Genomic DNA, 20,764 nt, shown 5'->3' on the forward strand with positions numbered 1-20,764 from the left:
CGATGGAGAGAAAACACGATGCCATTAGTTACATTAGCAGTAACGCGGGAGTGAACAAACGCTGCAGCTATTTGTCCTAGCAGTAGCGCGTGCAGGCACGCGTTACTGCTAAGCAATAGCTGTAGCGTCTTATTAGTAGCGCGCCTACTCGCGCTACTACTGAGCACAAAACCAGCGCTACTGCTAGGGTTTTCCCTAGTAGTGTCAGCATGCGCCATCTTGCATAGATCGGTAAGGTCAATCTTAGTGACGGTCCACAGCTCGTTGTTCATCGCCATGAGGCGCTTCCTCATCATGGCCTTCCACTTGGGATAATCGTGACGGTCAAAGATGGGGCACGGCACTTTCTTCATACATGTTTTCGATATAACTAAAACTCCAGGTGGTTAAACCAAAATCACACAGAACAAGGGAGTCCTTGCACTGATACCAATTGAAAGTGCGTTATATCGACTAGAGGGGGGTGAATAGGCGATTTTTACAAATTCATCACTGAGGAAATTCGAAGTGAGGAATTTCCAAAGCAATGAACTACTAGCAGCAGAATAAGTACTCAGGTACATCCATAACAAAGCAGTAGCATAGTCATCATGATGAAATGAAACATACAGAGAGCACAGGTAGCGTGAAAAACATGATAAGCACGCAAAAGACAAAGTGACTGAAGAAATAGGATTGAGGAAATTGAGAAAGTCTTCAGTCAAAGTCTTCAAACAATAACGATCAAGTTCATCAACACATGAATGAGGAAATGAAAGGGTTGAGGAAATAGAACCAGTAGCTTGGTGAATACGATGATTTGGTAGACCAGTTTCAACTGTTGTGACAGTTGTATGTCTGGTTGGAGCGGCTAGGTATTTAAACCCGAGGACACACAGTCCTCACCGTATTCTTCTTGAGCTAAAGTCACACAGACCTCACCCAATCACTCGTGGTAAGTCTTCAGATGACTTCCAAACCTTCACAGACTTGGTCACTCGGCGATCCCCAATTCCTCTTGGATGCTTTAGACCATGACGCCTAACCGTCTGGAGGATGCACCATCCTCAAAGGTAACAAGTATCGGTTCCACACAGGAACAATCTCTTCTGTGATGCTCAATCACTTGGGTTGGAGTGGTCGTAGGGGCGGCTATTTATAGCGGGAGAGCAGCCCGACATGATAAGACATAAATGACCTTCAATGATACGACTGTTAGGTGGATAAGATATTTTGGGACAGTTAGCGCGTAGCACATCAACGGTCGGAAATTTGAGCTCTCAAATTCCTCAGGGCTATCATGTTCCTCACTTGTAGGCAATCCACACTGGCGAATTCCTAACTCCTCAGTCAGAATAAATTCCTCAGAAAACAGAAGATCTTCATTTCTGTCACTTAAGAAATTGACTAATATGTATGAGATTTTCAATGGCTTCACTCGAAAGGACTGGTTAGGTGTAGGATTTGAGATGAGCATCACTTGGAAAGTGTTTTCTTAGTTTTACCTCGACCCCCTTTGACAATATTGTGTTTCCTATGACTCAAGAAAAAGAAAATGAAACTATGAAAACAAAACTCTTCATGCTTCATAGTCCTCACATTAATATCAAAGTCTTCAAGGTCACACCAATTTCCTCAGTTTCAAAGTCCTCAAGAAAAGCGAAGTCTTCAAATGAAGACATTCATTTTTAGGGGTTGACTTTCATAGTAAATATCAAACTCCTCATAAACTTATAGAACCTGTGTACACTCACAAACACATTAGTCCCTTAACCTATAAGTCTTCAATATACCAAAATCATGAAGGGGCACTAGATGCACTTACAGTGAAGCGCACTTCAACCTCGCTTTATATATAAAGACATGCAGGCAAACCGATATAAGAAGATGAGAAGATCCTCTTACAAAGCAGATCAAACAAAAAAACAATAGAACATGAAAATTTACGCCCTACCACAAACTAACCTAAACTACCGACAATAGGCGGAACAACGCCTCCAAGGGAAAGCATGGGGCCTAGTTTTGCAACCCTCACAAACCAAGTTGTTGTTAGAGAGGGCCCCATGCCCTCCCGCTCCGGATCATGAAGCTCGAGCTTGCCTGCGGACATCGAGGATTGGGAGTGTGCCAACGAGGACCCATGTAGAAGATAAGCTTCAAGGCACGGTTTGAAAATGTCCGCGATGGCGGCGCGGCACGTTGGAGACAACCTGGGCTCCACGATGATGCTCCCGGGAGAAAAACGACAACAATGTGCCCCCATTGTCGAGACCAAAGAAACTGTCAGGGGGTTCGCCCAGAGCCCTGGCCTAGAGAGATGGACCGCTGCGACGCCCCCAAGAGGGATATGGCACCCACGCGTATCGCCGCCGCCCATCTTTAATCATCTTGGCATTGCTTGGGCCCGGCCCAGCAGAAGGAGTTGTTGGGGCTCTAAACGTAAGTGTCTCCCATATAGTCCAACAATCCGATTCCACGCCAACTCGAACTCCAAGCACACTTCTAACCAACCACAGTTGCCTAAAAAAAACTTCTAACCAACCATAGAAGAAAAACAGCACAAATGGTCTGGCTCGGGTCACTGGTTTGGTGATCAGCAACAAAGGCACACGATCCATATAAAACTTGTGCCCGCTCGTGCCTGTTGCTGCTCCACACTACACTGCACATTACACACCACATTGCACTTTGCACTTTCCCCTCTCCAACAACTCTCCTTCCAGCAGTAGTTGTTAATGGAGTAGTAATAAACAAGGGTTATGCCCTGCTAAACTAAACGCAAACGGCCAAGGAATGAGAACAAATTAACGCATGCCGAGCTCAGCAGCAACCACCACCCACGCCGCATCCCTAATTAAAACCGGCGCCGGTGGCGATGACCAACCCCCGGGATGCTTAGCTCGCTAAGCAAAAACCGGAAAGGGAAGAAAAAATTCCCAACCTCCATTCCACGGTGCCAAGAGGACGAGCGAGCGAGGCGCAGTGGGGGAGACCGGGAGTGTGCGCGTAGAGGAGAAAGAGAGATCCATCCAAAATACTCCTCCGCCTCCGCCTCCGCCTCCACGTAAAGCTAGCTGTATTCCTCACCACCGTCGCCACCACGCACACTCCTCTCCCACCTCTCTCCCCTCACTCTCTCTCTAGTCTCTACCCACTTTCTCTCTCTATCTCTCAAGATCTGTCGCGGACGCGGAATTCAGCTTGCTTCTCCCGTGAGGATGCCATCTTTACGGCGTCCCCGCCGGCGGGGGCTGCCGCTGCCGCTGCTCATACTGCTGCCGATCCTGCTCGCCTCCTCTCGCGCCGTCGACGGCCGCGCTCCGGCGGCCACCGCGAGGAGGCAGCTGCACCAGCCCTTCCTGCCGGACCCGTCGTCCTCCTCCTCCGCGCCGCCGTCGCAGGCGCCGCCGGGCCCGGCGCCGCCCTTCTTCCCCACGCTGCAGGCGCCGCCGCCGCCGCCGGGCACGCCGACCGCGCCGGAGCAGCCCACGTACCCCGCCCTCGTGCTCCCCAACCCCAGCACCCCCGCCGGGAGCGCCACGGCCGCGCCCTCCGACGGCGCCGGCGCCGGCTCGGGAGGCAACAAGTCCTCCAAGAGCTCCAAGCTCGTCCCGGCCATCCTGCTGCCGCTGCTCACCGTCGCCGTGCTCGGCCTCTCCATCGCCTTCTTCTTCAAGCGCCGCCGGACCAATGCCGGCCGCGGGGTCGGGGGCGGGTGCGTCGGCGGCGGGGACAGCAAGTTCCTGCACCCGGAGCGGGCCAGCCTCTTCGCGCGCGACGAGTTTGGCGGGAGCGGCAGGGGCGCGCCGGCCACCACGGCCGCCTCCACGGCCCCGTCGGCCGAGTTCCTCTACGTGGGCACCTTGGCCGGCAGGGAGGACGGGAAGAGCAGCGACACGACCTCGTCCGGAGACGAGGTGTCCCGGAGCTCCGGCGGCTCGCCGGAGCTGCGCCCTCTGCCGCCGCTGGTGGGGCGGCAATGCGGGCCGGCCGGGTCGAGGAGCCCTGGCATCGGCGGGTCCTCCCCGTCGTCCGGGGACGAGGAATTCTACTCGCCGCGGGGATCGTCCAAGGCGTCGGGCTCGCAGCGGACGCTCGCAGCGGCGGTCCAGGCCGCCGTGGCCGCGCGCGACCGCTCCCGGACCCCCTCGCCGGGATCGGCCGTCAGCACGCCGTCGTACCCGTCTTCGCCCGGGGCGACGATGTCCCCTGCACCTTCCTCCCCGCCTCTCCTGTCAAGCCCCGGCCAGTCGTGCCGCCGCTCCGCCAAGGCAAGATCCGAGAGCGCGCGCGACGTCTTTGGCATGCCACCGACGCCTCCACCCCCACCCCCTCCGTTCGCGCCGACACTTCCACCGCCGCCGCCGCCTCGCCGGAAACCACCGTCCCCATCGCCACCGTCCTCTCCACTCGTGAGCACGCCGCCAGCTCTCAGATCCGCCACCGACACCATCTCAAAAAACCCATTCACCCAGCCACCAGCCCCACCGACAAGCACGCGCGGGCAACCTCCTCCGCCCCCGCCGCCTCCTCCGCCGCCGTTGGGCTACTGGGAGAGCCGCGTTCGCAAGCCCGGCATGTCGAAAGAGGCCATGTCGCCAGCGCTGTCTCCGCCACCCCAAGCCGCCAATTCCAGGAGCGTTCCACCCACCGACGCTTTCCCCGGGCGGCTGCAGGACAATGCGGACCACGGCGACAAGTCCGAGGAGACCACGCCGCGGCCGAAGCTGAAGCCCCTGCACTGGGACAAGGTCCGGGCCAGCTCAGACCGAGCCATGGTGTGGGATCAGCTCAAATCCAGCTCATTCCAGTGAGTGCTCTGCAAAATTTGCATCTTTTCTCAGTCCAAAGTTTGTTCTTCATAGGTTTGCTGATCTATTTAGCTGAATTCTTGCAGGGTGAATGAGGAGATGATCGAGACGTTGTTCATCTGCAATCCGGCGAATGCGGCGCCGAAGGAGGCGACAAAGAGGCCGGCGCTGCCGACGCCCAAGGCGGAGAACAAGGTGCTGCTGGATCCAAAGAAGGCACAGAACATCGCCATCTTGCTGCGCGCTCTGAATGTTACCAAGGAGGAGGTCTGCGAAGCCCTCTGCGAAGGTGAACAAGACTAAATTCCTAAATTTGAGATGTTTGCGTCATTTTCTTGATGAGCTCTATACTGCATTGTGTTGAGAATTTGAGATGTTTGCATCATCCAGCAGCCTTCACTAATATACTTACCAATTTGCTATGTGTCTGTTCTACAGGTAACACGCAGAACTTTGGAGCAGATTTACTGGAGACCTTGCTAAAGATGGCTCCTACCAAGGAAGAGGAGATCAAGTTGAGAGAATTCAAAGAAGAGACATCTCCTATTAAGCTTGGCCCTTCTGAAAAGTTCCTTAAGGCGGTTCTTGATGTGCCTTTTGCTTTCAAAAGAGTAGACGCGATGCTTTATATTGCTAACTTTGAATCAGAGGTCAAGTACTTGAAGAACAACTTTGAGATCCTTGAGGTGAGCATCATTATTTTCCTAGCACCTCCACTTTTACTCCCACCACCGCTCTGTTTCATTAGCTAAATTATCATTCTTCGTTTGACAGGCTGCTTGCGATGAGCTTAGAAACAGCAGACTATTTCTGAAGCTACTGGAGGCCATTCTCAAGACTGGCAACAGGATGAATGTTGGCACAAATCGCGGCGATGCTCATGCATTCAAGCTTGATACTCTGCTCAAACTGGCTGATGTCAAAGGCACCGATGGCAAGACAACCCTTCTGCATTTCGTCGTGCAGGAGATCATCCGAACAGAGGGTTCCCGTCTCTCTGCCAGCAACCAATCGACACCAAGAACTCTTGCAAACCCTCTCCGAGATGAGCTTGAGTGCAAAAAGCTTGGCCTCCAAGTGGTGGCTGGCCTCGGGAACGAGCTCAGCAGCGTCAAGAAGGCGGCGGCAATGGACTCCGACGTGCTGAGCAGCTACGTTGCGAAGCTCGCAGGAGGAATAGAGAAGATCACCGAGGTGTTGCGGTTGAATGAAGAGCTGAACACGAGGGACGATGCATGGAGGTTCCATGACACGATGCAGAAGTTCTTGAAGAAGGCCGACGACGAGATCCTCAGGGTTCAAGCTCAGGAGAGCGTCGCGCTGTCGCTCGTGAAGGAGATCACCGAGTACTTCCACGGCGACTCGGCGAAAGAGGAGGCCCATCCTTTCAGGATCTTCATGGTGGTCAGGGATTTCCTCTCGGTGCTCACTCAGGTGTGCAGGGAGGTCGGCAGGATCAATGACCGCACGATCGCCAGCTCCGTGCGCCATTTCCCGGTGCCCGTCAACCCGATGATGCCGCAGTTGTTCCCGAGGATTCACGCGTTGAGAGCTGGAATCTCCGACGACGAGAGCTCGGTCGCGTCGTCGCCCTGACCAACACTAGTCTGCCCATAGAATTTTCCATGGATCATCAATGAGGAAACCGCCAGAGGGCGGGAACTGCAGAAGGACAACTCAACAGGGTGGCAGCCGGGGCCAGAGCACCCCTGGCACGGGAACTCCAACCAATTAGCACCGGCATCTATCCAACATGCCATATGGCAATGGCATCGTCAAGCTCAGGTGAGTTGGAGGTAGCTGAGCACCCCCTAACACCGTGCCCGACGCTCGCCACCCGCACGCACGAACACCGATGGCGTCGGGCCTGTTCATCTCTTTCTTTCCTGACTTTTTGTACCTGTAGAATATAGAATGTACAAGTTTTTTTGCAAATATTTATTCCGATATATAAGAAGGGACAAAAGGCTTTAGATCAGACATCGGAGGAGGGAAAATAAGCAGTTCATGTATGTATGTATGTATGCGGTCTCAGATTCTGTACATTAACATGGAGCAGTGGGTAAATCAGATGTCGAATTATTCGTTGGCCCGAGCATTGCAATGCTGTAAACAAATTTCAAAAGCATGTTGAGTAGTGAAAATGCTGTAAAAGTTGAAAAACTTTGCTGAATCTGCACAGCTGTGTATGGGTATGGTAGCTGCTGAACTGGGATGCAGGTGAGAGAGAAAACAAAATAAGAGCATGAGATGAGACTCTGGTCTGGTGGTGGTGCCAAGAAACAAAATAAGAGCAGAGCACTCATCATGGTGTTTTGGCATCACATTTCCTGCCTGCACAAATGGTCCATAGGAGTACCATACACTAGCTGCTGTACCCACCAGCACCACTACTACTAAGATGCAGCCAGAGACTTTTTACCAGAGCATGTCCTGACATACATACTTTCATCTGCAGTAGAAGAATGTTGTTATCTACTGCAGGGCAGAGCAGAAGTGCTGTAAACTTCGGAAGAACTTTATCTACTGCAGAACCTGAGCAGTTCATTATGTGCAAGAGGTGCAAGAAACTTCCAGTTTGAGCATCTGCAGCACTGAGCCACATTTCTTAGTAGTAGAGTAGTGATAAACTGGGCATTTCATGGCCATGTGGTGGGCTAAAACTATGGTTTTCCATGGGAGTATGTAGCATGGAGACGGCAAAGACCAGGGTGGGGTGGGGTGGTGGTTCGGGTGGCCGCTATCGCCGGGTCCCCATCCGCATGCGGGCGTTGCGCTGGACTGTATGGATGCTGCATTGTCATTGTGAGCATGCCATTGCCATTGCCATTGCCATTGCCATTGCCATGCATGGCTCATTGGCTGGTTTCACTGGCCGCTTTTCCCACCAAACTCCATTCTTGCCGTTTTTCACCCACATGGACATGGCCCCCCCTTTGTCTCCCACACTACACTAGACGCCCATGCATGCATGGCATGCACCAAATTATTGGCACCCAATTGCCTGTAGAATGATGACTTTGCTTTGGCCTCCACCCTCCAGGCACAGGCACACACATGGGCTTGGGCTGACTGATTTGGCTTGGCTGAACAGGTTAGCATAGGTCAAGAGGAGGCCATGATTGGCAAACATTTAAGAAGCACGGGCCAGCCAGGAGAGAGGGGAGGAAGAGGGTGAAGATGACACTCATACTATTGGAGATCTGGGGACTGGGCTAGTGGCTGGAGATGGAAGGTAGGGGAGGACCCATCCATGGCACGCTTCTGGCCTGGGGCAGCAAGATTCTATCTATCCAAGGCCAAGTAAAAGGGTACGTAGGCGTTAGCATGATTTGGGAAGAGTGACCAACAACAGCACAGTGGGCAACTGCATGCAGTGGCCGGCACTTGAACCGCTGCCCCCAAACCTTGCAATGCCGCCAGTGTTGTTCCATGCAGCCCAATCATAGGCTCATGAGGCGCCGCACATGCGGATGACTCGTGCTGCTCTCTCAGTGATGCTCTCATCCTAGTATGAATGCGCTGTTGGCTGCTGCTCAGAGCTCTTTTCAGGTTCAGGTTCTTTGATTGATGCTTTTGCAGTGAACTCTTCAGTTAACCTACCTACGTTGCTTCCAGACGAACACTAGAAATCAAGGCGTTGCTGACCACTGAAGGAGTGGCGACGATGTAGGAGCACGAGCATTAGGGCATGTACAATGGTGCTATCTTAGGAGTGCCACGTAGGATTAATGATGAGGTGGAGGAGAGAGAACTCACAAAAAAAGGTTTGTCTTCTCTTATTTAAGATAAGACAAGAGATGATCTCTTAGCACAATTTGTCTCACCATGTTTTAAGGAATGACTAGCTATTGAAGATAAGGTTAAGATATAACCCATTGTAGACATACTTTTTTGTCATCTCTAAATTACATGCAAGACTTAAGATAAGACTGTTTTATCAACCATTGTACATGCCCTTAGCGCGCGCGCCCCCTGGTTCGGTCGGAGCACGGGAATTTCCCCGGTCATGGCACCGAGCATCCCATCTCAAGGAAGGAGCACCGGGCTTGAGCAGAGCCACAGCACGCACGCACATTGTATGCGAAAGAAATGTGCTGTTTCACGTGAGGCGCCAGATGCCCCCACGAGGCCGCGAATCGTGCAAAGCTTTGCCTATGATTTCTTTAACGTTGAGCCGTGGTAAAGTTGCAAAGTAGGATGAGTATCCCATGTCTCTAAGCTACCCTTACTTAAAGGTAGGCAGGCAGGCACTGTAGGCACGTGCTGCCCCCCTAAACGGCTCGATGCTTCTGAGTTCTGATGAGAAGAATATGTCCTGCCGATGCCGCTTTCAGAGTGCAGGCAGGAGACGGGGATTTGGGGAACACGTCTGGCTGAGCCTGCTGGTGGGCGTTTACAGAGAGGGCAGCGAAGGTGTGCTCCCGTTAGCCAACATATTTTTGTATCAGCTACACCTCCGGGGAACCTGTCACGGCCATCGCCTCGCCACTCTTCGTCGTCTCCGTCCCCGGCAAACCTCACCTTCTCCCTCGGTTGCCACCACCTCCGGCTCGCCGGCGATGGGTGAAAGACAAGGAAAAGAAGGGGGCGCACAAAGGCGAAGGCAAGAATATGATGATGAAGAAGAGAGTATCTAGCAATCATCAGGACCAGCATCACAATCACAATCACAGGGACGCTGTGATGAAAACCTCCCAACGGCCTGATCCTCACCCCAAAGCCGTGAGGGAATGAATGCAATGCAACCAACGGCATCGCGCCCCGGAGAGCGATCATCGCGGCCACGACAGGGTACCATCATTGCATTGCACTACATTTTTTTTTGAGGGAATGCATTGCACTACATTGGATGCAAAACATCATACCACAAGAAAGAATAGGCCGGCCGGCCCCAGAACAGGGAAGAAAGCGGCCCAATAGCTTCCGTCCCATCCATGCTTTAACCACCTCTTTATTTTACTGTATGTGACATGTCACTTTGCTCTTCACCAATCATCCAAAGTTCAAAGTGGTTCTCGGTGGGTCTAACCTGTCAGAAGCAAGTTCCTCTAATGAAGAACTCCAGCAGAACAGAAACAAATTTCTGGTGGCTAGCAATTGCTTCCTAGGAGGGGCTATGAAGGCCAGACATTACAGGACTAATACAGCAGCAGCAGAGTAGCAAACATACATAGGCAGCGTTGTCTAACAGGGTTGGCTGACATGAACTCGTATAATTTATTAGCAGGGAACTCTGGCCCCTTAAACATCCATTTGAACAATCAATGGACTAATCGTGGCCCGTATAGAAGTGTATCTGAGATGGGCTACGATTATTATTTTGAGTAGATGGCAGTCGTGGTACGATACAACAACAGCAGCAACAACAACAACTCGTATAATGTTTCATTTACTTGCTGTGAGATGGCTCAGCTCGCGCCGTGTTGGTCTTCGACGGGTGTGAGAGCCACGTACTGGGCTGGTGCTTCGGAATGTCCCCAATGCTCATCCTTGTACCAAACCTCTCGTGGTGTATACTGTATGTAGCCCACTCAAAGTTGCCCAGGAATGGCCATCCGAACTACCCGCGAACATCAGTGCCATCCCTGCAGCAAAATGTTTGTTGCATCAGTCAGTTGCAAACAGAAACTGACTTCCGATTTGGTAACTGCTTACTGGGGTCTACGAATGATAACTCGCAGAATCACTAGACCAACATCAACGAAAATATAGCAGCAGAGATAGCATGGGTTCATGTTAGATTGTGCGAGTTATCAGCAGCGCGGCGTTAACTGGCATGAACCCAGAACATGCTGGTAGGGATGTTGACTCTGTAAGCATTCATTCGAACAAATGTTGGATCAACTATAGCATTGATAGAAAGGGCTCCAGTACAATTTAAGCACCTTGGTGAATGAGGGGCTTAGTTTGTGTCAGGTTTGCTGTCAGCGGTCTCGCCGTTCAAGAAGCGTGAGAACCACATGGCTGATGCTTTAGGGTGTCGGGTGAGCCCGTTCTTGTAATCAACATAGACAATCCCAAACCTCTTGGTGAATCCCATCGCCCACTCAAAGTTATCCAGGAATGACCATGCAAAGTATCCACGAACGTCGGCGCCATCCCTGTAATGCCAACAGTCAACAAAATTAGTGGCATCACTTGCTTTGGTCGTTTTAGTTGCATGGTGCTAGTTATGCGGCAAGCAGAAACAAACTTACTTTATTGCTTGTGCGACTGCACCAACATATCCTTTGAAGAAATTAACCCTCTTTGTGTCATTTAAGAACTGATCAACTGGTGCTGATGGATCGTCTTCGTCATCCATGCCTACAGAAAATAAACTACATGAGAGCATCATCCATATACATGGTTGGTTACTTAATATTACATCACACAAACAAAACTATGCTAGCTGGATACCAAGTAATGGAATAGCAAATTCTTATTTTCATATTAAAAAGTCACTGTATCGCATTTACATGTATACCTGTCAGTTATTTAAACTTTAATGTCGTATTCTATTTCATTTGTAGTGTGTTTATCTTGCCAATCTATTTTGTCAATATTCTGTGGCAGTACAAACTCGGGAATTTGAAATTATGTACAAAAATACGTTTTTTTTTTTAGAAAAGGAGGATGACCCCCGGCCTCTGCATCTGGGCGATGCATACGGCCACTTTATTAATTATTCTCACAAGACCTTACAAAGTAATACAACAGCAAGACTAAAGCCACCGTCTAAGCAACAACTGTCGCTACACCTATCCAAATGATGAAGGGGCGCTGATAGCCTGGGCCTAATACCAAACAGACATCGCAGCCAAACCTAAACATCTAAGACCTGAGGTCCCAACCAGGACGCCTGCCTGGTATGGGGCACCTACCAGTCCGGCGCACTTCTCAACCAGGACGCCTGCCGGGTATGAGGCCGCCACAGCCACCTGCCACGAGTCCATCTTTAGAGCTGTACTGTTGCATCTACCATGCCAGATCTCTCTGCCATCGACGTCACCACGACGCCAGACAGCGTCGTCCTCCTGCGCGAGTCCATCCTCCCACATCGAACTCCGAATCTGCACTGCGCCACGCCGTCAAGATCCGTCGCCATCAATGTATGGATGAAGCACCGCTCCACCAAAGAAACCGTCCGCTGGTCCCGCGAAGCAAGGCGCGGCACCAAGTAGAAGGCCGAAGCGCACCGCCACCACGCCACCAGCAGCCCCGCCACCAAGAGCTGTTCCCAGCCGCCGCCTTCAAGAAGGAACACGACACCAGGGTGCCGTCAACGCCCAGACCAGGGGAACAAAAGCTTTCGCCATAGCTCGAGGAGGAGGCGGAAGGGAGAGGATCCACCCCAAAGCCTTCAGGAAGGGGATCGGCGCCAAAGGCGTCGACTTTGGGGAGGCTGCCGCGCCAGCGAGGGGTTTCCCCCGGAACCTCACCCGCACGCCAGATCTGCGAGGCCGGTCATAGGGGACGCCGAAAGCCGCCGCCAAGGACCGGCGCCAGCACGGATCGGGACAGATCGAAGCAGGGGCGGATTTTCTACATGGAGCCATGACGGATTGCGAGGAGCCGCCACTGCGCCAGCGTCCGCAGCCCCCACGCCGCCCGCGCGGCCGTGGGAGGCTGCCCACCAGAGCCCGCCGGCACAGCCCGCCGGCTGCACCGCGCCCATCGGCCGGGGCCGCCGCCCCGGGGAGCCAAGGCCCTCCAACAGAGGAGGCGCCAGATCGCCACCACCTACAACCCCCCGCCGAGACCCCCCACCACGCCGTCGGATGGGCCGCGCACGCCCGGGCCACCGCCGGTTCCCGCCGAGATCCGCCGCCCCAGTCCCAACGGGAGCCGCGAGGAGTCGCCCCGCTGCCGCCGTCAGCCGCACGAGCTTCACCCGGCGGCTTCCTCCGGCGGCGGCGCGGGGCTAGGGGGCGATTGGCCTGCGGCGCGCTAGGGTTAGGGAGGTGCCCCCGAGTCGCCCTAGGCGAGAGCGACGCGGGGGAGGTAATATTCTCCTAGAGTTGTATCTCGTACAAAAATACGTATCCAAGAGAAGATAAAGAAGGGCTCCCTATGCATATTCCATAATTAGACTAGCACGCATAGGTGGAATAAATAGCTTGCTGCGGGGTTGTTTGGTCAAAACAAAATATCTCTGCAACTAAGGCAGTACAACGACCTCCAAGTTGCAGACTATAACATTTCTAGAAAAAAAATTAAACTGGAAATAAAGCAGAGTTAATCCATATAATCTACATTATGTGAAGTAATTGCTATTTGATTTAATCACTCAACCAACATATGCAGGAAATGATACAACTAACGTAAACAGATATGCCATGTGTGTATTAGAAACTTCAAATATAAAAAATGCACCAGAAAAAAAATTAGAAGCATGGAAGCCTTACCATTCTCTGTTACATATATTATTGGATTTTCATATTTCTTTACTATATAATTGATTGTTTTCCGAATACCCCAGGGAACTATTAAAAGCCACTCAGACGCAGCCTGCACAAATATTGAGATGAAATGTTAGGTAAGATCGTTGAAGCTACATGAATGGACAGCGGTCAAGTCTTTACTCTTTCACCAATTGCTTCACCGCTACTCCATTTGTCTGCCCAAGGGAAATAAAGTGTCAGCATTACGATATTAATCTGGGACAGGATAGCTTGCAAGGGACAAGTTTACATATATATAGTGGGCGCAGAATATTGAGACCAAACTACAGCAAGAAAAGTAGTTCTGCCTTGCATGCGTATATTGATTTACAATTCTCCAAGAATAAGGAAGAGATAAATAGACTCTATGGGTAGTGGAGAAGGGCTGTTTTTCCTAATCAGCAAGGTGAAATATTTCTGCCATGTCTGCTGTCTACATACTGCAGTTTTTATAGATAACCCTGCATCTTTCAGCTGACGCTGCGCTTGTTTTTACAAACAAAAGAGACAAGTCTTTGATAGATGAATCATGGTACCTGTTCTCTCTATTTGTTGAACCTGATAAAAATGGATCTCTTGTGGTTGTGGGTTCGGCTGATTGCCAATGATTCTTGATGTATAGTGATTTAATCCAATAAAATCAATTTTGTTCCTCATCAATTCACGGTCTTTCTCAGAGAATTTTGGAAGATATTCGCCCACTCTCTGGCGCATGCTTTCTGGGTAATCACCAAAGTATATTGGGTCCAGGAACCTTCAAGAAAAGCAATTATAATCAGGATATATCCATAAAATCATATCATAGGCTTCATGAATCTGAAGATGCATCAGCATTATACTAAAACACCGGAAGTTACACTGAGCGGAAACAAAAAATATAGGTTCTATGGAAAATGGTAACAAATTTAGGAGACTTTTAAGTATTCCCTGAATAGGTGAGCATAATTTTTACCATCCAAGTTGAAAGTCAATGCGCCGTGCTGCAGCAGCCTGGTCTTCCATTTTGTCCGACTTTGGCTCCGCCCATTCACAATCAATAACAAATCCTACTTGACCACCTTGTTTAGCCTATAATATGTAAAATATCAGCAAGACAATGGTACTACGAACAAACTGACAATGATGATACTTCAATGGAAACTTAACAGGCCTTGAATTTTCTTCTGTAGACATCAACAGCAGCAGCATGAGCTAAGATCTGGTGATGGCCAGCCAAGAAAGGTTCAGCAGCTACACCTTTACATAATCCAGGAGCAAATATTCCAACCCCATAAGCATTAATGCATGTTTGAATAGGTTCATTGATTGTTATCCAATGCTTAACTCTATCTCCAAAATTTGCAAAGCAAGCTTCTGCATATAATGCGAAGTACTCTCTGAAATTTTTTGACAACCAATACGATCAGATATAGAAACACCAAGTTAAACGAGAACACTTTGCTGGGGGTCTTTCCCCCCTTCTCGGAAAAAAAGACAGAAGACTTTGAAATAAAGCAATGTTCTTAGGTAAACATGCCTTGTAGTATTTTGTGTTGGCACTTAACTATATTTACAAATTCAGAGTTTAAAATTAAGATGCCTGCATTAACTTACACAATCTTGTCAGAAAGCCAACCCCCCATAGTCTTCTGAAGATTATGCGGAAGATCCCAGTGATACAGAGTTGCATAAGGCTGAATACCTGGAAGTCAGGGCAGATGGGTGGTGAATAACTAGATGAATAGTAACTTTGACATTAGGTATATCATGTGGCACCTTTCTCAATCATGAAATCTATAAGGTTGTTATAGAAAGCAACTCCTTGCTCATTGATTTCTGTCCCTAAGCCATCTGCAGAAACAGTAAACTTATAAACTCAGATGAGGCATGGAATATAAATGATAATAATAAACAAAATGCACATATCGAGGGGGAAGCTGGAATTGTGGCGACACAATTTGGAGATGTATTAATATGTGAAGCATGATCCACCAATTGAAATGTACCAGGAAATATCCGTGACCAAGATATGGAAAATCTATAAGCACCAAAACCCAACTTGGCCATGAGCTCAATGTCTTCCTGTACCCAAAGAGTTCAAACAAGTAATTAGGGATCTAGGAAACAAGGTAAAATTGTACACACATATGCATCAAGGAGATAATCCATCTCAAGCAAGACAAAGAAACACTTTATTTTACAAGAATATAATAGTAATTCGATAGCTATGTCAATAATAACACCTTGTATCGATGGTAATGATCAACTGCAACTTCTCCAGAGGATCCGTCTAGGACACGTTCTGGAAAAGCATTTCAATGTCAACTATCAGTTAAATTAACATATTTCAACAAATTAAAATAGAATCCAGATGAGACAAACCTTTGTTATCTGTAAATACATCCCATATGCTATCGCCTTTGCCACCTTCATTTCTTGCCCCCTCAATCTGGATAGAGGGGAAAAGCCAAGAACATTACTTCACAGCTATGATACATCTAGTTTTAGACAAAAGGAAGGAGGATAGATTCATAGATCACAGAAAACCTCATTTTTGTTTCTTTTACTTGGAATCAAGGAGATAAAACTGGTGAAACCTACAATTTGTCATCCAAGGACCCACACAAAATTCTATGATGGCTCTCTCGTTCCTCCTCATGGTGGAGGACATTCATTTCTCAGCTTTCCTATATAGTACTTCTCTGTTCTCTTTTTTTTTTTTTTTGATTTGCTCTGTTTTTTTTTCTTCTCAAAATTTGCTCTGTTTTAGCTCTGTTTTTTTTTTGTTTCTTAAAATTTGCTCTGTTTTGTTATAATTTGCTTCGTCTTTTGGCTGGCTGTACTCTTAACGCATTTTTTGTCGTTTCTTCTAATATGAAATGATGCGTGTTTCGACACATGTCCGAGAGAAAACAAAAGCGGGGAACATATACGACAACATACGGATGGCAAATCCCCTATCCATTTCTCTACTTTATCAGTTCAGTTAAGGTTTCTCAGCCAATAGGGGAAAAGATCATTTCCTGTCAGCCTTCCCTTCCCATGTACATTTCTTCCTCTCCAATCTCCAACTAAACGCATACCGCCTCCGTTGGCAAATAGTGCTCTACTTCTGACTACTATGTCCATTCACAACCACTTGCCGATTTTCCACTCCTAAGATAAATTTCCCTGATATTAAGTCTGTCCATATGTATGTTGTAGTCAAACGATTACAATTTGTTGATTACTTTGCCACTTCCCTTTTTTTGATAGATAAATTTACTAGAGGAGAGGGTGTTTGGCTCGACCGCATAAAAATCAGATATAGGAACCCATTAATTTGCTTCATCTATTTTTGGTGAAAGCAGAGGGGTCGTTGCTCGGTCACCGTCCTACTTTGCTTTTTCAAAGATAAGTCGCCAATAGCATGAAGGCAGCGCAACCAAGCGAAAGTACACAGGCGTCGTTGGCGTGGGCTACCGGGCGAGGGCGACGCGCTGTCACACCACACAGCGGCGTGGGGGTGGAGCAGGGATCAGCAATCGGCGGCCGAGACGCGACCCGGTGACCCACCGGCCACCGCCACCATTCACCAACCTAAGGTAGTACCCGTAGCGGCTGCTAGCACCGGTAGAGTCGAGTGACAGTCTAGACGGACCTGGTAGGCGGAGGTGGCGACGCCGAAGACGAAGCCCTCGGGGAAGTCGGCGCGGGTGACCTCGCCCGCCGTGCTCCCCATTCCCGGCGACGGCGAAAGCGAGAGCGGCCGCGTGGTGCTAAGCGTGACTTGATCCCGATCCGGCGCGGCGCGACCGTGAGGCGCGTGGGTGGGCGAAGGTTTGGGAGGCGCTGCGAGCGAGACTGAGGGGGTCGCGTCGCGTAGATATAGGCGAGGGTGCGGCCGGGGCCGGCGAGTCCGCGGGAGAGCGGCCGCAGACTGCAGTCGCTCTCTGCCGGTTTGGATCTGGTTTACAACTCACCCAAACCCACCCAACCACACTCACGTGTCTTTTTTTCTAGACCCAAACATTCATACATACGCGCATACACTCATCCATAATTTCATATGGACGCACACACGCACACCTTATCCCTATGATCATTTTCGAGAGACTGAACCGACGCATCATCTTGAGATTTTACGAAGTCACCGTAGGCGTCTCGTTGTCGATGAGAACATCTTCTTTCACTGAAAGCGTATCGCGGAAACTTCAGAAATAAATCCAGAAATAATGTGAGTATCAAAACATGAACTCTGATGGGCTGGGATACCATTGTCCCTCTAATCATTCAATCAGAGGTTGGTTCGCACCACTCTCATGGGTCGAGTCAATCTTTTTCTTGTTTTCTTCTTCGTTGGGCCGTTAGCATAAATAAATCTTCTTTAGGATCCGACACAAATATTATCTTACTCTTGTGACCAAAAGTTTTTTAGGAAGCTACTGGAGATGCTCCAAGGAAACAGATATATCCTTTTGCTTTTGTTTTCGTTGCACCGATTAAAGCATTTATTTCTTCTTTTAGTTAGTGAAAACTATATATATAGCATATAAAGGGAGATGCTCTTGTGTGCACTCGTCTCCTCTGAAGCTCGGTAGAAAGCAGCACACCTGATTTGCAGCCTGCGTAGGACCGACCATTTCGAAATTCGAACAGCACTTGAATCAAATCAAATATAAAAAAACATGCAGAGGACAATCTGCCGCCGTCCGTCCGTTTGTCTGGCTCTGGCCGCATCCCGATAGAAGATGCGAGTGGCCGGCAGAGCTTCAGTTGCTGAAACCCTAAACAATACCAGTAGTCTAGTTTATCTTCCCAAGCGCATGGAGAGTGCAAATATACTATGATAAGGCTCGGATCAGATCCTGATTGTCACCATGGACGGCCACTGTTTCTTTCTGTCTTTTTTTCGTTTTGAAATTGGCCACTGTTTACTTATGTGCTAAATTATAGCTCAGGTTTAACTGCTCCCTCAGTCCGAATATATAGGGCTATAAATAAATATTACTACTCCCTCCATCCGGACTTACTTATTGCAGATACATCCGTTTTTATCTATTTCTGTGACAAGTAATTCGGGACAGAGGGAATATATCACCAGGAACTCCTTTCAAGTATGACACACCAAATATACTTTTTCGTGAGACACATCTCGTGTGTTATTGATTTTATGCGCGCTCAAAGCAATCTCAAAATATGTATTAGGCCCTGTATATCGGGATGGAGGGAGTAGCTGGAAACGACGACCGAGGCCAAGTATGTGCACAGCCTAACTGCACTGGTTCGCTCGTGACGCACACCGATAGGATAACATCATCGCGCCATAAGATATGGCACGTGGCTCTGCATCCCTGCTTGGTGCTTGCCAAGTGTGATCGCGTTCACCATCAAGCATCACTTGACAGCGCAACCAACGCATTCCAGCCAGGCTATCATCAGTGCACAAAGAAGAAGAATGGGCGACTGCTGGCAGCTGACCACGACACAACAGCAATATCACAACCCCGACGGAATGGAGCAGGCAACTGAATCAAGGGACTAAATATATTTTTTTTGAGGGTATCAAGGGACTAATTAAGTATTGCTATTTTGGTTTGAGATGGAAGCAGCTGCTGCCTCTGCCTTCAGCCAGCACTTTTAGTTTTTCTCATTAGCCATCTCTGTCACGCACAACAGCACTGGCAAGACATATAACACTTGTTGCAGTATCTCTCTTTTCTCTCGAAAAGAATTCTAACTAGTGATCTAAACGACCTTACATTTCTTACAGAGGGAGTATTTGTGTTTTTTTTAACAAAGGGAGTGTTTGGCTGATATTTCAAGAACCACTTACCGCTAGCTGCTGGGAATTCAGCTTGCTCTATGTGCAGAAAAAAAAAGTCTGCAATGATCGCAGTAACCTAAGCCAATGCGGTGACTACACAGAAAACCGGCAGGCACCGTTCTGTGTTTTCAGCAGAATCGCAGATATATAAAATTGAAACCAAATGAAAAGCTGAATCGTCAGGCACAAAACTCATCGAATAGACCATATTTTCTAGTCTTGCAATCAAATTATGCTCCGAATAGTGCGTAAAAGACCAACAGATTACTGCACAGGAGTGTTATCTGTGAATACATACACATTGGTAATATATCATCGAGTGCATTCCCACAAAATTACTCCATTATATGGCAGGCTAATTGGCAATACACATCCTTAAAAATCATATCAATGAAAGTGTATCTTCCCTGAATCAGTTACCAATGCGAGCAAACCTATGAATTGCATATTAACAATATGGCGTTGTCATTCCGATCCTTTACACGGTAACAGCATATAGGCATGTTCTTGTACATCATGCACCAAAGCATAGGACGAATCGTATAAGGATGATATATATAGCCTAATACGTAAGAATTTCAAAATCACGTTGACCATCAATATGAACAAAATATCATGTGAGATGTATGCTACAAAATTTATATCGCTAGGAACTCCTTTCAAATATGGATACGGCAATATAGCTTCCATGGCATACATCTCACATAATATTATCGATCTAAATCATGTTCAAAGTAAATCTCAAAATATGTGCATTAGACCCTGTATATCAGCACGAAATGGAATGAATAGCTTAGCTTGGAAACGAAACGAGAGCACAAAGTATATATGTGCCCAGCCGAACCTAGATTCGCTTCTGATACACGGTGATCTGAACACAGCAGCAATATCTTTAACCCAGCGGAGCAGACAACTAAATCAAAGCGACTATTTTGCCACACAGCAGCCACGTGCACAACTCAGAATCAAAATCTTGACGCAATCACGAAGCTCTATTGCTATTGCTATATTCACAGGTCTAGCATACGAGCAACTGCACACACAAACTTTCAGAAACTGCCTTGTTTCCAGCTGCAAAGCATCTACCACTCCTGATTAGGCCTGAGCCAGACGATTATTCAAAATTTGATTCAGCTGGGAATTAAGCTTGCTCTATGTGCAAAAAACGTGCGCAATGATCGCAGTAACCTAAGCTAATGCGGCGATTGCACAAAACTGGGCAGGCACTGTTGTGTGTTTTCAAAGGGTCGCAGATATAAAATCAAAACCAAATGAAAGGCTGAATAGTCAGACACTAAACTCGTCAAATCATGCTCCGAATAGTGCACAAAAGACCCTGCAGATTGTGCAGGAGAGTGTTATCGCTGAATGCACATTAGTAATATACCATCAAGTGCATTCCCAGAAAATTACTCCAGCATATAGCAGCAGACTAATTGGCAATACATGTCCCTAAAAATCATATCAATGGAAGTGTCTTCGCGGAGTCAGTTACTAGTGCCAACAAAACTATGAATTGCATATTATAAATAATATAGCATTGTCATTCCGATGTTTTACAGGATAACAGCATATAGGCATGTTCTTGTACATCACGCACAAAGCACCAACAGGTACCTGCTGCTGCATCAACATGTTTTTCCTTTTGATTTGTTAGCCACATCCCAAAAAACAAAATCCATTCTTTGGTTTGCAAGGACTCTTGCTTTGGGAATAGGCAAACATGTATTCTCCTTTGGCAAGTCATAAGATTGGATCAAAAA

General features: G+C 48.5%; 2 protein-coding genes across 2 annotated transcripts; one reads left to right on the forward strand and one right to left on the reverse strand.

The window, feature by feature from the left end:
* The first annotated feature begins 2,872 nt into the window (after positions 1-2,872).
* Positions 2,873-6,872, forward strand: LOC123071709 (formin-like protein 1). Its single transcript, XM_044495298.1, has 4 exons — positions 2,873-4,789; positions 4,877-5,079; positions 5,229-5,476; positions 5,565-6,872. The coding sequence occupies exons 1-4, from the start codon at positions 3,198-3,200 to the stop codon at positions 6,384-6,386; spliced, it is 2,865 nt and encodes a 954-aa protein (XP_044351233.1). The 5' UTR covers positions 2,873-3,197; the 3' UTR covers positions 6,387-6,872.
* Positions 6,873-9,991: 3,119 nt separating this feature from the next.
* On the reverse strand, positions 9,992-17,158 carry LOC123071710 (beta-glucosidase 4). The gene is made up of 14 exons (XM_044495299.1): positions 16,836-17,158; positions 15,578-15,644; positions 15,439-15,497; positions 15,202-15,277; positions 14,972-15,046; positions 14,810-14,897; positions 14,367-14,592; positions 14,169-14,284; positions 13,753-13,970; positions 13,358-13,392; positions 13,181-13,283; positions 10,991-11,099; positions 10,679-10,894; positions 9,992-10,378 (listed from the first exon to the last, which is right to left on the reverse strand). Exons 1-13 carry the CDS (start codon positions 16,914-16,916, stop codon positions 10,696-10,698), a joined length of 1,452 nt encoding a protein of 483 aa, XP_044351234.1. The 5' UTR covers positions 16,917-17,158; the 3' UTR covers positions 9,992-10,378; positions 10,679-10,695.
* Between the last annotated feature and the right edge of the window lie 3,606 nt (positions 17,159-20,764).

The sequence above is a fragment of the Triticum aestivum genome, chromosome 3B, assembly GCF_018294505.1.
Source record: "Triticum aestivum cultivar Chinese Spring chromosome 3B, IWGSC CS RefSeq v2.1, whole genome shotgun sequence".
NCBI lineage: Eukaryota > Viridiplantae > Streptophyta > Magnoliopsida > Poales > Poaceae > Triticum > Triticum aestivum.

Bases quoted from the DNA above. Each gene is read 5' to 3' on its own strand.
- LOC123071710 (XM_044495299.1), bottom strand. From the start codon at position 16,916: ATGGGGAGCACGGCGGGCGAGGTCACCCGCGCCGACTTCCCCGAGGGC. The intron at 14,898-14,971 runs GTGCCACATGAT...CCTGACTTCCAG, and splicing joins AGATTTCATGATTGAGAAAG to GTATTCAGCCTTATGCAACT. The intron at 11,100-13,180 runs GTAAGGCTTCCA...TATTTTCTGTAG, and splicing joins AATATATGTAACAGAGAATG to GCATGGATGACGAAGACGAT.
- LOC123071709 (XM_044495298.1), top strand. From the start codon at position 3,198: ATGCCATCTTTACGGCGTCCCCGCCGGCGGGGGCTGCCGCTGCCGCTG. The intron at 4,790-4,876 runs GTGAGTGCTCTG...GAATTCTTGCAG, and splicing joins CTCAAATCCAGCTCATTCCA to GGTGAATGAGGAGATGATCG. The intron at 5,477-5,564 runs GTGAGCATCATT...TTCGTTTGACAG, and splicing joins ACAACTTTGAGATCCTTGAG to GCTGCTTGCGATGAGCTTAG.